General features: G+C 33.0%; 1 protein-coding gene and 2 pseudogenes across 1 annotated transcript; 2 read left to right on the top strand and 1 right to left on the bottom strand.

Moving 5' to 3' along the window:
- Positions 1 to 3,696: 3,696 nt before the first annotated feature.
- Positions 3,697 to 4,385, top strand: LOC149491650 (trans-resveratrol di-O-methyltransferase pseudogene; annotated as a pseudogene).
- On the top strand, positions 4,357 to 5,245 carry LOC149491649 (putative O-methyltransferase 3). Its single transcript, XM_089717151.1, has 2 exons — positions 4,357 to 4,579; positions 4,737 to 5,245. The coding sequence occupies exons 1-2, from the start codon at positions 4,535 to 4,537 to the stop codon at positions 5,034 to 5,036; spliced, it is 345 nt and encodes a 114-aa protein (XP_089573277.1). The 5' UTR covers positions 4,357 to 4,534; the 3' UTR covers positions 5,037 to 5,245.
- Positions 5,246 to 8,488: 3,243 nt separating this feature from the next.
- On the bottom strand, positions 8,489 to 8,832 carry LOC149491648 (secreted RxLR effector protein 161 pseudogene; annotated as a pseudogene).
- Positions 8,833 to 14,787: the final 5,955 nt, after the last annotated feature.

The following is a 14,787-nucleotide window of genomic DNA, read 5'->3' as shown; positions in this document are numbered from 1 at the left end:
GCAAGAATGCTTTCCCTTTAGCAAAAAGATATAGTAAAATTCTTTTACGTCAAAATAACAGGAGATATTCAAAGCCTCCTATGAGTTGTGATTCTTAATTTCAACAACCTAATATTTCGTGGACTACCTTTCAAACGAATACCTAGATGAGACAAAAACCTTTCCAAAAAAAGCTAGTGAAGGCCAAGAAGATAAATGAAAAAACAAAACTAACAATTAATTTATTTGATAATTATAATAAATAATACAGCAAATGAGAGAGTATCTTATAAGACAGCATTAATAAATTAGTCAATGGAAAAAGAACGCATATAAATTTTTTTAATTAAACCAATATTCATGTGAATTGCATTCAGATCAAGACGGAATAAAAGAAGCCCTCCATTTTGCTTTCTTTATGCTTTCGTTTCTTCGAAAAGTTTTGAAACAGAAATAATCAATTTATTAATTAGTAGAATATTCAAAAATTTGGGAATGTTTAGTAATTAATTACTTGATTGCATTATGTACATGGAATCAGTTGGCAAGACATCAATACAAAATTATTCCAATTCAAACAACATATTCACCGTCGCTTAACCGAATTAAAAGAAAAAAATATTTTTAAAAAGCTACATGCACTTCATATACAACTAAATAATTGCTCACTAAAGAAAAGATTTTTTATTCACATGTAAGTGGAAGATTGAGGAAGGTAGAGAGAGATATAGATCATTAGCAATCCAATCCAGTGCCATGAACGTTTTTTATGTTGTTAATTTTATTATTTATATATAGTAAGAGTTAAATCTGATAGCTAAGTTTTAACTAGACTTTGTAATTTAAATAATTTGTTCGTATAGATAATAATTCCATATGGACAAAGTGATCTTATAAAAATATTAAAATCCAATCAAATCATAATTTGTTAGTATAGATAATAATTCTATATGGATAAAGAGACCTTAAAAAATATTAAAACCCAATCCAATTATAATAAAATGAAAAAGAAAAGTAAAAAATCTATAAAAAATGATAAATAAGAATGTTGAATAGAGAGAACGTGTTAGCTTATTTTTTACTTCAAGATTATATATAGATTAGGAAGGTAGATTTTCTAACAAATATATTTTTTTGGTTAATATAACAAATATTTTTAATTGTAACATTAACTAAGTACTCTTACGTGCGTGGGTTCATGACATTGTCAACTACTTGCAAAGCATGATAAGACGATTAAGCGTTGTAACTTTCACAATAGCTGGAGACAAAAGGCACCATATGCCATGCCGATCCCCATAAGTTAAAGGTAAAGGAATCCATCAGTAGTAGCTTTGATTGGTCTTGTCATTTATATGAGAAGTAAAAAATATCGTGTAACACTCGCCGCCCAATCCTGAAAGATCCGACGGTGGATGTCACATTCAGTGCCGGAGGCACCGTCCTAACCTACATATAAATCATACAACCATATTATGAATTAGAAGTGACTTAGTATTCACAAGTTTAGCAAGTAATAATATTTTGTTTTGAAAATGATTTGGGAGAGTCCTACAGAAAAACTGCAAGAGTTTCTCCTAAAAATAGAGGTTACCAAACATATGAATACAAAACACTCCCAAATTCAAACTCCAAACCCCATCAAACTCCAATAACAACACAATAACACTTCTATTTTCATAACTACATAATTACTCAATAACATTTTAATATTCATCACTTAAATACATTCATTATATATATATATCAAGTCCTTATTTTCTTAATCATACCAACTATCTTAAACGAGAATAAACTATATGATCTCAGGATATGTTCATATAATCTCATCATGCTTTATGAGAATTTACTTTATGCAAATCTTTGAATGTGATATTTAAACTAAATTAATATCACCTTACTATATTTATATTTGTAGACCTTTGTTATTGAATTTAAGTGTATGGTGAAAAAAAATAAGGAGAAGAAGAATAGGGAGTTGGCGTTAACACGGAGAAGAAGAAGAAAAGAAAAAGTGTTGCTCAATAATTGAGAAGTTGACTTATAAAGCAACTAAAGGGTAGTTTAGTCTTTTCCCACAATTGGATGGCTAAGATTAAGTCAAAAGTAATCTCATCTAATGGCTACAAATAATCTCCAATTAAATTCCTTCAAAATATTATTTATCTTCATAAAATTCTCAAACTTAATCCTTAAAAATTCCGCAAATTTCCTTACTTAATATAACACCATAATTCACTATTCACTAATTATCTAAATTCTCCAAAAATATTCTTTACTTATTTTCTACTCATAAAAATCATGTATGCATAATCCAAAAATATTAAATAAATATGACACATAGATAGTAATTTTTTCGGACCAAAATAATACTTATTCCCGAACTGATGGTACTATTCACAGAGCGGTGGTACTATTTACAGACCGGTAAAACTATTATTTTAGACACAGAAAAATCAAGGCGTTACATATCGAGTTATTAGTTGGATATTTTAATTGGATTTTACAAAATTGGGATCCATTAATTTGTGATTCCTGTCCACTTCTAGTGCAAATCCATCAAAAGTTTTTTTTTTTTTCAGAAAATGTTGTTTTACTATATTGTTTTTGGTTTTCATGGGTTTATTAGGAAAATTTGGAGTTCTATTGTTAGATTATTATAATATATATTAAACTATAGGTATCCGGACTCTATTATTAAGGACCGTCTAATTCGACTCGGGACTTAATCACAGTTAAAGCTCTTCGTGTTTCCATGTAGGTGAGTTTAATGGACATCGAAATCAAGAGCTCTTGATTTTTTTTATATTTTAGATGTGGTTGTTGATGGGTTTTGCTAGTTTTGATATTAGAAATTGTGTTGCCATTGGATGAAATTGTTGGCATTAAGATTGAATCTTGCTGTGTGTTCAGATGTTGGATTGTATTTTTTTTTTCTTCTTATTTTTATCGGAGGTGGGAAAATAAAGGAAATGAATTTCTGTTTATTGTTTGGTTGGGATTGAAAATTTGACAATTCTATATATCGGTGGTCCATATACTGCCAAATGGTTTTATTGAAAAAAATTTCTTGAATATATCCGGGTGTTCCCATACACTAAGTCAATTAAAAAATATTATTATTTTTATCTTTTTTTTCTTAATGTATGATTAAAAATACTATCATTTAAAGTATAACATTATTTGTAATTGATTTAGTGTATAAGTGAGTTCATAAACTGGATATAGGTAAGTGTTTTCCTTTATTGAATTAATTTATTATATGGATGAAGCCATACACCAGATAAATAAATATATATAATTATCGTATCATAAACCAAATCAATTTTTTTATTAGTTTTTATCAAGGGCATCATCTCACATCCCGTTTAACGGTTAAATGAGAAACTAATCCCTTTTATTATTAAATTAGAGATTTTATTGGTAAATGATTATCATTAAATCAGAAATTCTATTCATGAAAAAATACATGGGAAAGAAGATTGATTTTTTTTTTTTTTTTTTTTTTTTGTAAAAAAGGTGTGAGGATATTTTCTACTTTCTTATATATTATTATTCTTATATTAACTTCAGAATATTTGTGGCAACTACCACGCATCAATGTGAATAATGTGAAAAAAATAAAATAAAATATATACTAATGCATGGGGGAAAAATAAAATAATTAGCGTTTGAAAAAAAATAATAATAAAGAAAGAAAGGAAGAAATCCCCCACCACTCTCTCTATATATACTTAAAAGTATTTGATTGATTGTTCATCATATTTGTACTTCTACCATATCCTAATACTATTAGCCTCAAGCCCATAAAAATGGCTCATTTGGCTGAAGAAATTCTAAACCTAGATTCTGATCAGCAGCTTGAAGCTCAAGCTCATATATGGAACCATATTTTCAACTTCATAAATTCCATGTCCTTAAAATGTGCAATTCAATTAGGAATACCAGACGCCATTAACAAGCATGGCAAGCTCATGACTCTTTCTGACCTAATCAATGCCCTATCTATACACCCAACCAAAGCGCATTGCATTCCTCGCCTGATGCGCATTTTAGTCCATTCTGGCTTTTTTGCTGTAGCAAAAATAGAAGAAAATGGCCGAGAAATAAAAGGGTATGTTCTTACTAATGCATCGAAGCTTCTTGTTAAAGAAAATCCATCGAGTGTGGCACCGTTCTTGCTAGCCATGCTTGATCCAGTTTCAACAGGACCATGGCATTATTTAAGCACTTGGTTCTTGAATGATGATCCACAGACATTTTATACATTTCATGGAAAGACATTTTGGGAGTATGCTGGTCAAGATCCTAAGCTCAACAATTTTTTTAATGAAGCTATGGCAAGTGATGCTAGGTTGGTTATGAGTATTATGATAAAGAATGCAAAGGAGTGTTTGATGGATTGAAGTCATTGGTTGATGTTGGAGGTGGAACAGGAACTGTGGCTACAATTTTAGCTAATGCATTTCCTCACTTGGTTTGCTTTGTCTTCGATCTCCCCCATGTCGTTGCTGGTCTTCAAGATGGTGAGAACTTGAAATTCGTTGGTGGTAACATGTTCGAGGAGATTCCTCCTGCAGCTGATGCAATTTTACTGAAGGCATGTACTGAAATTTATGCTCTCTCTTTTTTCTATCTTTTCCTTATTTTACTTGGTATTAGATGAAAGGTAATCTTGCTTTTGAATGTCTAACCTCCTGCATGCTGCGCTGATATTCTGCTAACAATTTTTTAATTTTATTTTCGATCATAAGCAGTGGATTTTGCATGATTGGAGTGATGAAGAATGCATAAAGATATTGAAGAAATGTAAAGAAGCAATTAAGGGCAGAAAAGGAGGAAAGCTGATTATTATAGATATGGTGATGGAGACCCACAAACAGAATAATGACTCCATTGAAACTCAGCTTTTCTTTGACATGTTGATGATGGTGTTGGTTAGTGGTAAAGAAAGAAACAAGAAAGAATGGGCTAAACTCTTTTTTGATGCTGGTTTTGGTGACTATAAGATAACCCATGTGTTGGGTTTAAGGTCTGTAATTGAAGTTTATCTTTAATTAGTATTATGTATTACTACCATATATGTGAAATAGGTAGAGTAATATGTGGGTTTGTTTCAATTTGTGAAAAGTGAGAGTAGGGGTCGAATTCTATTTAGAGGCTTTACTATAAATGTTATTAACGAGTTGGTGAATATTACTCAATGAGGAGGTTGTCTCTTGCTGTATTTACTCAATGAATGTTTTAAAATAATTGTTTAATATTACTAATTACAGTTTGAAATAATTGTTTTGAAGAGACAGATGAAATAATTATTTATATTAAAAATTATTTTATTTTTTAGGTAAGACTTTTGTAGCCATCACATTCACAATTTCAAATTTACAAATTACAAAATTTTATAAATGTCATTATTTGAACATCTAATTAAACACAAATGGATTGTTTTATTGAGCATAATATATAATAATTTAATTATGTAGACGAAAATTTCATTAGATTTTATTAGCAAAATCGTATTACAAGTGAATTTTTATGCTATTAGATAGTATTTTTCTAAGAACACTGCACACACGAATGAAAAGGATAAGATTAAAATCCTTTAAGATTTTGTTTAGAAAAGAGAGAGAAGAAAATAATAAAACGTATATCACATTAAATGATGTAATTTTTTCAATTTAATAATAAAAATTAAATTTAAATCGAAGTTTTTGAATTTTTTAAAAATTAATATTAGAAATCCTTTCATTAAAAGAGGAGTATATAAACCAACCACCAATTGGTCCAGTATAATGAAGCGTTGGATCCTATAAGCAATGTCTAAGACTCGAACTCTAGATGCCAGACGATTTAAAAAAAAAAAAAAGAGGAGTACATAATATTCAATTTGAGTAAATCAAAAACTTAAACGCGCTAAAGTGGAAAAAAAGAAGATGAAATTTGAGTAAATCAAAAACTTAAACGTGCTAAATTGGAAAAAAAAGAAGATGAAAACCATTGATATTTTTTTTACAAATTTGCCAATTCAGTAATAAAGAAAATAATAAAGGACATAACTTGAGTATTTTTATAGGAATAAGAAATGATTTTAGCAGAAGAAATCAATTTTTCGGAAAAAAAAAATTCATTTTCAAATAGGATAATAAAAAATTATTCCAAATTTTATTCTTTTCGGATACTTGCAACATTGATATTCACAGAAGAGTTTCAAAATACCAAACTTTAAAAAAGAAAAAAGTCGCACTAGCAACCTCTATTCATACAAGAAATTTATCCAAACTTAGTCTAAAATATCCAACCATAAGAAATTCACAATTCATTCGTACATTGAACTGCCAACAACAATGAAATAAAAAAAAAGTCCACGTGTGATGAGGCGCTGGATTTCATAAGTAATGTCTAAGATTCGAACTCTAAATACCAGACGATTTAAAACAAAAAAAAAAAAAAAGGAGTACACGATATTAAATTCAAGTAAATCAAAAACTTAAACGTGCTAAAGTGGAAAAAAAGAAGATGAAAACCATTGATATTTTTTTTTTCAAATTTGCCAATTCAGTAATAAAGAAAATAATAAAAGACATAACTTGAGTATTTTTATAGGAATAAGAAATGATTTTAGCAGAAGAAATCAATTTTTCGGATAAAAATTAATTCATTTTCAAATAGGATAATAAAAAATTATTTCAAATTTTATTCTTTTCGGATACATTGATATCCACATAAGAGTTTGAAAATACCAAATTTAAAAAAGGAAAAAGTCATACTAGCAACCTCTATTGAGCAATCCTTGTCAAATCTAGCAACATTTTCACCCAATATTTATCACAATCTTGAGCAAAAGTGAGCCTTGTTGAAACAAAAGTGAAATTACACACATATATTATTTACAAAAAAAATAATAATAATAATTGAGGTTCTAACCCAGTTTAATTAGGTGTGTACTAGGGCCGCACAGGACCCATGCGTTGACAGGCTTTTTCGCAAGTATATGAAATCACAAACAAGTAATAAAGAATGAGTAAAATATCGTCCCACGAAAATTGTATACCAAGTACGAAAATTGTGTTACCTACTATTATTTAAATGATAAAAAGGAAAATAGATTGAAAAATAAAATAAAACAATGAGTAAGAAATCAAACAAAAATATTTGATGAAAATAAATCAATGATTAAAAACTATTAGGAATTTTGACTTCACTTAATTCTATCCAATTTATTTTATTAGTTTGATAATCAATTTTAATTGTTCAAGTAAGTGAAACAATTCTAAAATTACTAACAAGCTCTCCTGATGTATTGTTAGCTATTTTTAACCCAGTCTAATTACATATCTTCTAATAACGCAACTAAACATGAATTAAATAATTAAGTTTTATGGTTTGTTTAAAAATTTATAATTTAAATTCGTTAACTTATAAAGTACCGCACGGCAGATTCAAATTAACAGAGCTAAGAATACGAGAGAAAAAGCTTTGTTGTGGTGTTTATCGTTTTTTGGGAGAGAAAAACATTTCAATTTCATGCAAATGCATTCAGTAAGCTGTTAACTGCTAAGGAAGGCAGGTCGATATATAGGCTTGTTTAGAAACTTTCCCGGAAAATGAACAACGGTGTCGTGAGTCAACATGGAAGGAAATGACCATCATACCCCCCTAATTTTTTTTCTTCAATTTTTTTATAAACAAATAAATAAATAAATTTCATTAGTATTGTTAGGGTCCCGGCAATAAAATTACGATAATAACACAGCGGAAAAATATAAATATGACACAGATATTTACGTGATTCACCCTTTAACTGTTAGGGCTACGTCCACGGGACAAAAACCGAATAATTCTTCCACTATTAAAAATAGTAGGCTTACAAAGAGTAATACAAAATAGTGGCACTCGAAAGTGTTTCCCAAATTATCCTCACTATTTTCTCTACCCGAGTTTTAGAACCCAATTCTAAAACTGAAACTCTCTCAAAAACTCTCTTCGCTCGGTTGTGTGTATTGAGATGGCTGAGCCATCTCCTATTTATAGGAGAGGGTAGACGCATTAACTACGCGTCCACCGAAATACAGGTCACCTACCAAAGAAATCTCCCATTTCCTTCTTTCCTTTTTCAACTACGTGTGGGTCCTACCACGTTTTCCATTCTTCTCTCTTTTTTTTTTATTTGTATTTGTTTCAAATGTGGGTCCCATTGAGTGGGCACCGCACAACAAATCTCCCCCTGCACACTCAAGTGGGGACGTTAGCCATACCGGCTATCTTTCTGCAAGTGACAAGTTTCTCCGTAGGTAAAGCTTTAGTCATCAATCAGCGCCATTATCATCAGTGTGAATCTTTTCAATCTGAAATAACTTCATCTCCAGCGCATCGTGTATCCAATTACCTCACATCAATGTGCTTTGACCTTGAATGAAAGGTCGAATTCTTGTTGAGATGTATCGCGCTTTGACTATCACATAGCAGAATGTACTCTCTTGTTCTACACCCAATTCTTGTAGGAATTTCTTCATCCACAAAGTTCTTTGCTAGCTTCTGTAATGGCGATATATTCTGCCTCAGTGGATGAGAGTGCAACACATTTTTGCAATTTTGATTGCCAAGAAACTGCTGCTCCTGCAAAAGTCATCAGATATCCAGAAGTTGATTTGCGCGAATCAACATCACCACCCATATCTGATCTGTGTAACCATCTAACACAGGTTATTATCACCAAAACATAAGCACATTTTGGAAGTGCCCTTAAGATACCTGAGAATCCACTTTACTGCATGCCAGTGTTCTTTACCTATTTGAAAGAAATCGGCTAACAACACCAACAGCATGAGCAATATCCGGTCTTGTGCATACCATGGCGTACATCAAGCTGCCAACGGCGGATGCATAAGGAATCTTCTTCAGTTCTTCTTTTTCTTTCTCACTTGAAGGACATTGACTGAGACTTAATTTGAAATGACCTGCAAGTGGAGTACTAATGGTTTCGCATTGCTCATGTTGAATCTGTGAGAACTTTCTCGATATACTTTTCTTGAGACAGCCACAACTTTCTCTTTTTCCTGTCTCTGGAGATCTTCATTCCGAGTATCTGTTTTGCCGATCCCAAATCCTTCATGGTAAAGGATTTTCCAAGTTCCTTTTTCAAGCTCTCAATTTTCTTAGCATCTTGGCCCACAATAAGCATATCATCCACATATAACAAGAGAATAATAAAGTCGCCTTCTGAACTTTTTCACAAATACACAATGATCAGAAGTAGTTTTCTCATACCCGTGATTCACCATGAAAGAGTCAAACTTTTTGTACCATTGTTTGGGAGCTTGTTTGAGGCCATACAAGCTCTTCTGCAATTTACACACCAAGTGTTCTTTGCCTTTGACTCTGAACCTTCTGGTTGCTCCATATAAATTTCCTCCTCTAAGTCACCATGGAGGAAAGCGTCTTTACGTCAAGTTGCTCGATCTCCAAATTCAGGCTAGCTGCTAATCCGAGCACAACTCTGATAGAAGACATCTTGACTACGGGTGAGAAAATTTCTTCAAAGTCAACTCCTTTCTTCTGACCGAATCCCTTCACAACCAGTCTCGCCTTGTACCTTGGTTGTGAGTTGTTCTGTTCACCTTCAACCTGAACACCCATTTGTTCTTCAGTGCCTTCTTACCTTGAGGCAGTTTCACCAACTCATAAGTCTGGTTCTCATGCAAGGACTCCATCTCATCTTGCATGGCTTTCAACCACTCATTCTTTTTACAATCTTCCATTGCCTCCTGGTAGTTCTCTGGTTCTCCCCCTTGAGTCAAGTCATACTCATTAGGAGAATATCTCTGGGAAGGTATCCTGCCTCTCGCAGATCTTCTCAATTGAGGCAGTTCTTCTATTGGAGCTGGTTCAGCATCATTCTGAACAGGTTCATCATTTTGTGGTTCTACACGAGGTTCTGCATCAAGACTAACAGGAAACTCATTGATAGACTTTGGCTTTTCATTTTTCTCAAAGTCTTCAATGGTTTGGTCTTCCAGGAATACGACATCTCTGCTTCTGATGAGCTTCTTTTCAACTGGATCCCATAATCTGTACCCAAAATCATCATTTCCATAACCCAAGAAGATACACTGTTTTGACTTCGAATCAAGCTTGGATCTTTCATCTTTTGGAACATGAACAAAAGCCCTGCAGCCAAATATTCTAAGATGATCGTAAGAAATATTTTTCCCTGACCACACCTTTTCTGGTACATCTCCGTTGAGGGAGGTTGAAGGTGAAAGGTTGATCAAGTAAACTGCAGTATTCATTGCTTCAGCCCAAAAGGTTTTCGGAAGTTTAGCATGAGAGAGCATGCATCGAACCCTTTCAACAATGGTCCTGTTCATTCTCTCTACAACTCCATTCTGTTGTGGAGTTTTGGGAACTGTCTTCTGAAGTCTGATGCCGTGTTCTGAGCAATACTTTTCAAACGGTCCTCTGTACTCACCACCATTATTAGCTCTAACACATTTTAACTTTCTTCCCGTTTGTCTTTCAACACTGACATGAAAGACTTTAAACATATCCAGCACTGGTCTTTTGACTTTATTGGAAAAGCCCACACCTTTCTAGAATGATCATCAATAAAGCTAACATAATATGAGCAACCACTCAAGGATTTGTCACCCATTGAGCAAACATCAGTGTGTACCAATTCTAGAATACCAGGTTTTCTAGATGGAGAATGAGATCTTTGAAAGGAAACTCTATGTTGTTTACCAGACAAGCAATCAGCACATTTTAATAGGCAAACCTTTCAAAGACAGCATTTTCTTCTTGGTGAGAGTCTCCATTCCTTTCTCACTCAAATGCCCAAGTCGTTTGTGCCATAACTCAGCAGATGAATTTCAACTGCATTCACTACTCCTGTGCAAACTTTAGCCTGGGTCTAGTAGAGGGTGTTGAACTTTCTTCCTCGACTGAACACCAAATTACCTTTGGAAAGCTTCCACGTCCTGTTAACAAATAGATTTGCATAGCCCAATTCATCAAGACAATGAACTGAGATCAGATTGAAGTTTGCTGTAGGAGTGTATCTCACATCTTCTAACCAGAGATCATGACCAGCATTGATTTTGATGTATATTGTTCCAATGCCGCAATTTTCACATATGTGCCATTCAAAGTCTTGACATGGCCGTAATCTCCGAGGGTAAGGGATGAGAAATATTCCTTCTTTGAAGAAATATGATAAGAACATGCAGAGTCAATAATCCAAAGAGATTGTTGACTAGTGGAACACTCACTGAGACCAGCATGAGAAATCAGCGCACTACCATCACCAAGTGCGTCAGCATCAATAGCTACTGAAGCTACCTCCGTATCGTCTTTTTCCTCATCATTTTCTTTGGCTCGTTCCTTCTTCCACTTTCTGCAGTGCCTTTGGATGTGACCGGGCTTGCCACAATGATAGCAAGTGACTCCTTTTCTTGACTTGGATCTTCTCCGTGAATGGTCACGTTTGTCTGGATTTTGGGGGTATCTTGTTCTGCTTCTCCCCCTCCTTTCTGTAACTGTAACGAGTGCGTCTGAGTTGCTACTCGTAGCATTCTCCTTACGTCTGGTTTCCTCATTCAGAATGCTTTCCTTAACTGTGGTTAAGGTCAGATTCCCCTCCGACAAATTACTGAGCGTAACAGTCAATGTCTCCCAACTGTCCGGCAAGGAACTCAATAAGAATAGTGCCTGCACCTGGTCGTCAAACACTATCTTTGACGTTGTCAGTTGGTTCACTATTTCTTGAAGTTTGCCCAAGTGATCTGAAGCACTTTCGCCGTCTCTGTACTTTAGATTTACAAGCTTTTTAATTAAAAAAGCTTTGTTTTGGGCATTCTTCCGCTCATACATATCCTCCAACTTCTTCCAGATTGAATAGGCATCTTTCTCATGAGCGATATGATTTATGACGCTCATTTCAACAAACTGCCTGATGGTTGCGACTGCTTTTCTGTTAATTGACTTCCAATCGCTTTCATTTATTGAAGTTGGTCTGACCCCTTTCAACTCAATCGTTTCAAAGAGATCTTTGCAGCATAGAAGATCTTCCATTAATATCTTCCATACTGCATAGTTTGATGAGTTGAGTCTAACCATTGTGCCTGTTGTTTGTCGTCCATTTTTGACTTGTGCAGAATATTAACACCAACAGAAACCGTATACGTGAATAGTAGTATACGTGAATAGTGACCGTATGACTGAATAGTAATAGTATACGTAAACAGTACCTGTATTCGTGAATAGTAATTGTATACGTGAATAGTGCTGGGCTTACTTGAAACGGACTCAGCAACAGTAACGCAATAGTACTGTTCACTATCAACTTTGAGTTACTATTTTACTATTCATCACTAAGTCGATTCTGCAACGTCTTTCCGAACGGACTGCACCAATGGACTCGGCGTAATTTTCTCGTCGTCGTGGTATATTTATTTTCAAAATATATCCACGGATCCGGTAAACCTTCAGCTCTGATATCACTTGTTAGGGTCCCGGCAATAAAATTACGATAATAACACAGCGGAAAAATATAAATATGACACAGATATTTACGTGGTTCACCCTTTAACTGTTAGGGCTACGTCCACGGGACAAAAACTGAATAATTCTTCCACTATTAAAAATAGTAGGCTTACAAAGAGAGTAATAAAAAATAGTGGCACTCGAAAGTGTTTCCCAAATTATCCTCACTATTTTCTCTACCCGAGTTTTAGAACCCAATTCTAAAACTGAAACTCTCTCAAAAACTCTCTTCGCTCGGTTGTGTGTGTTGAGATGGCTGAGCCATCTCCTATTTATAGGAGAGGGTAGACGCGTTAAGTACGCGTCCACTGAAATACAGGTCACCTACCCAAGAAATCTCCCATTTCTTTCTTTCCTTTTTCAACTACGAGTGGGTCCTACCATATTTTCCATTCTTCTTTTTTTTATTTGTTTCAAATGTGGGTCCCCATTAAGTGGCACCGCACAACAAGTATAACATTTACCTTGCCATTACGATAAGCAAAAGTTCATATTTTTAACGTTACTTTTTGCATTTGTTTTTTCTTCTTAGCTTGGGCCTACTTATTTGATCTTATCTCCTCTTTCTTTCTTCCAATTTATAGCTTTGTATAGTTTTTGTTTTATTTAGAAGTTAAGTATTCAAGAGTTGTGCAAAGTTTCAAGGAAGCCATCCAAGTAATTTATCACTAGTTCTTATTTCTAAACTGTTAATTTTGTTATTTCTTTCATTATTCTTATTGATTATGGAATATTTATCAAGTATTATTGAGTTTTATTTAAGTACTATGTGTAACTAAATTCTTATACTAGGAGTTTGATGTAGCTTAGTCTCTTTTCCAATTTATGCAATTAGATTTATTTTTCCTATTCAAGTTATGATTTATTAATGAACCTAGTGCTTCTAGGTAGAATTTTCCCCTAGAAAGATTTATTTCAATTATCACTATCGGAAGAAGGATCTTTGATATGAAAAGGTTAATAAAACACATGAGAATAATAACTTGATGCGGAAGCTATATGGTTTGACTCATGGGGGGTTTTATGATTTATCAAACTTAAATTGTAAATTCATAAACAACTACATAACTTAATGATTTAATTCACAGTTAATTGCGCTATTGGAAGATAGGTAATTAAATGGAATTAAAATAGCTAGCAATACATCGGAAGAGCTGTTAGTGAATTCAGAGTTGTTTCCCCTACTTGAATAATTAAATTGACTAATGAACTAATGAAATAAATTGGATGGAATTAAGTGAAATCAAAACCCCTAGTAGTTTCTATTCCTTGATTTCTTTAATCAATTTTTGTTTACTTAACTCTGTTTTATTTACATTTATAAAACAATTCTTTCAATTATCGTTTAAATAATAACAAGATAACATAATTTTGGTACTTGGATTACAATCCTCGTGGGAACGATATCTTACTCATCATATATTACTTGTAGCGATTCGTTACACTTGCGAAATAAGCTGTCAAGTTTTTGACTCCGTTGCCGGGGGATTGGCAATACCAATATCAATACGAATTATCTTGTTATTAATTTAGACATTTTTGTTTTATTTCGTAATTGAAATATTTGTTTATATTATATGTATTTTTTTTTCTTTGTTTTTGTTGATTTTCTTTTTCATCATTTTTTTGCAAGTATTTGAGATGTATTATCAACAAATAGTTGCAAATTTTAATCAACAACACTTGGAGCCATTTTATGCAGCTTGGGCAAGATTTAATGAATTATTGGAAAAATGTCCTTATCATAATTTTATAAATAAATATCTCACTTACATATTCTATTGTGGATTAAATGAAGAAACTAGAAATTGGGTAGCTAATGGTATTCACCTTATAGAAAGCAGCTATGAAAATATACTTTACATGTTAAATGATATGGCAGATTTTGACTACCGTTGGCATTGGGATCAATCATTGCAGGGCTGGAATCACCAATATCCTCAAATTTTGAATATGAAGAAGAAAAACAAAAGAATTTAGAGGATTTGATTGCTGCCCTTACTAAATCTCACATTAAATTTATGAATGAAACTCGTGAGACCTTTAAAATCCAACAAACAGCAATAGAAAATTTGGAGGTACAAGCAGCAGAATTGATAACCATGGCAATTAATGGATATCGAGATGAGGAGTGCAATTCTGAGGAAACTTCATGGGAAATTGCATATTTAGAAGAAGTAAAGCCTACATGTGAAAAATGCAACTCCTTTGAAGACGAATTAAATCTCAATTTCTTGTTTTCAGATATGATTATTAATGACCATAAAA

The sequence above is a fragment of the Jatropha curcas genome, unplaced genomic scaffold (assembly GCF_041381405.1).
Source record: "Jatropha curcas cultivar XTBG-Jc1 unplaced genomic scaffold, XTBG_Jcur_1.0 HiC_scaffold_997_pilon, whole genome shotgun sequence".
In the NCBI taxonomy this organism is placed as follows: domain Eukaryota; kingdom Viridiplantae; phylum Streptophyta; class Magnoliopsida; order Malpighiales; family Euphorbiaceae; genus Jatropha; species Jatropha curcas.
The sequence above is the reverse complement of the archived record's forward strand: the minus strand, read 5'-3'. Positions and strand labels throughout refer to the sequence as shown.

What these genes read in the sequence shown, in the direction of transcription:
- LOC149491649 (XM_089717151.1), top strand. Translation starts at nt 4,535, where the DNA reads ATGTTCGAGGAGATTCCTCCTGCAGCTGATGCAATTTTACTGAAG. An exon ending in CTGATGCAATTTTACTGAAG is followed by an intron (nt 4,580 to 4,736) that starts GCATGTACTGAA and finishes GATCATAAGCAG; the next exon opens with TGGATTTTGCATGATTGGAG.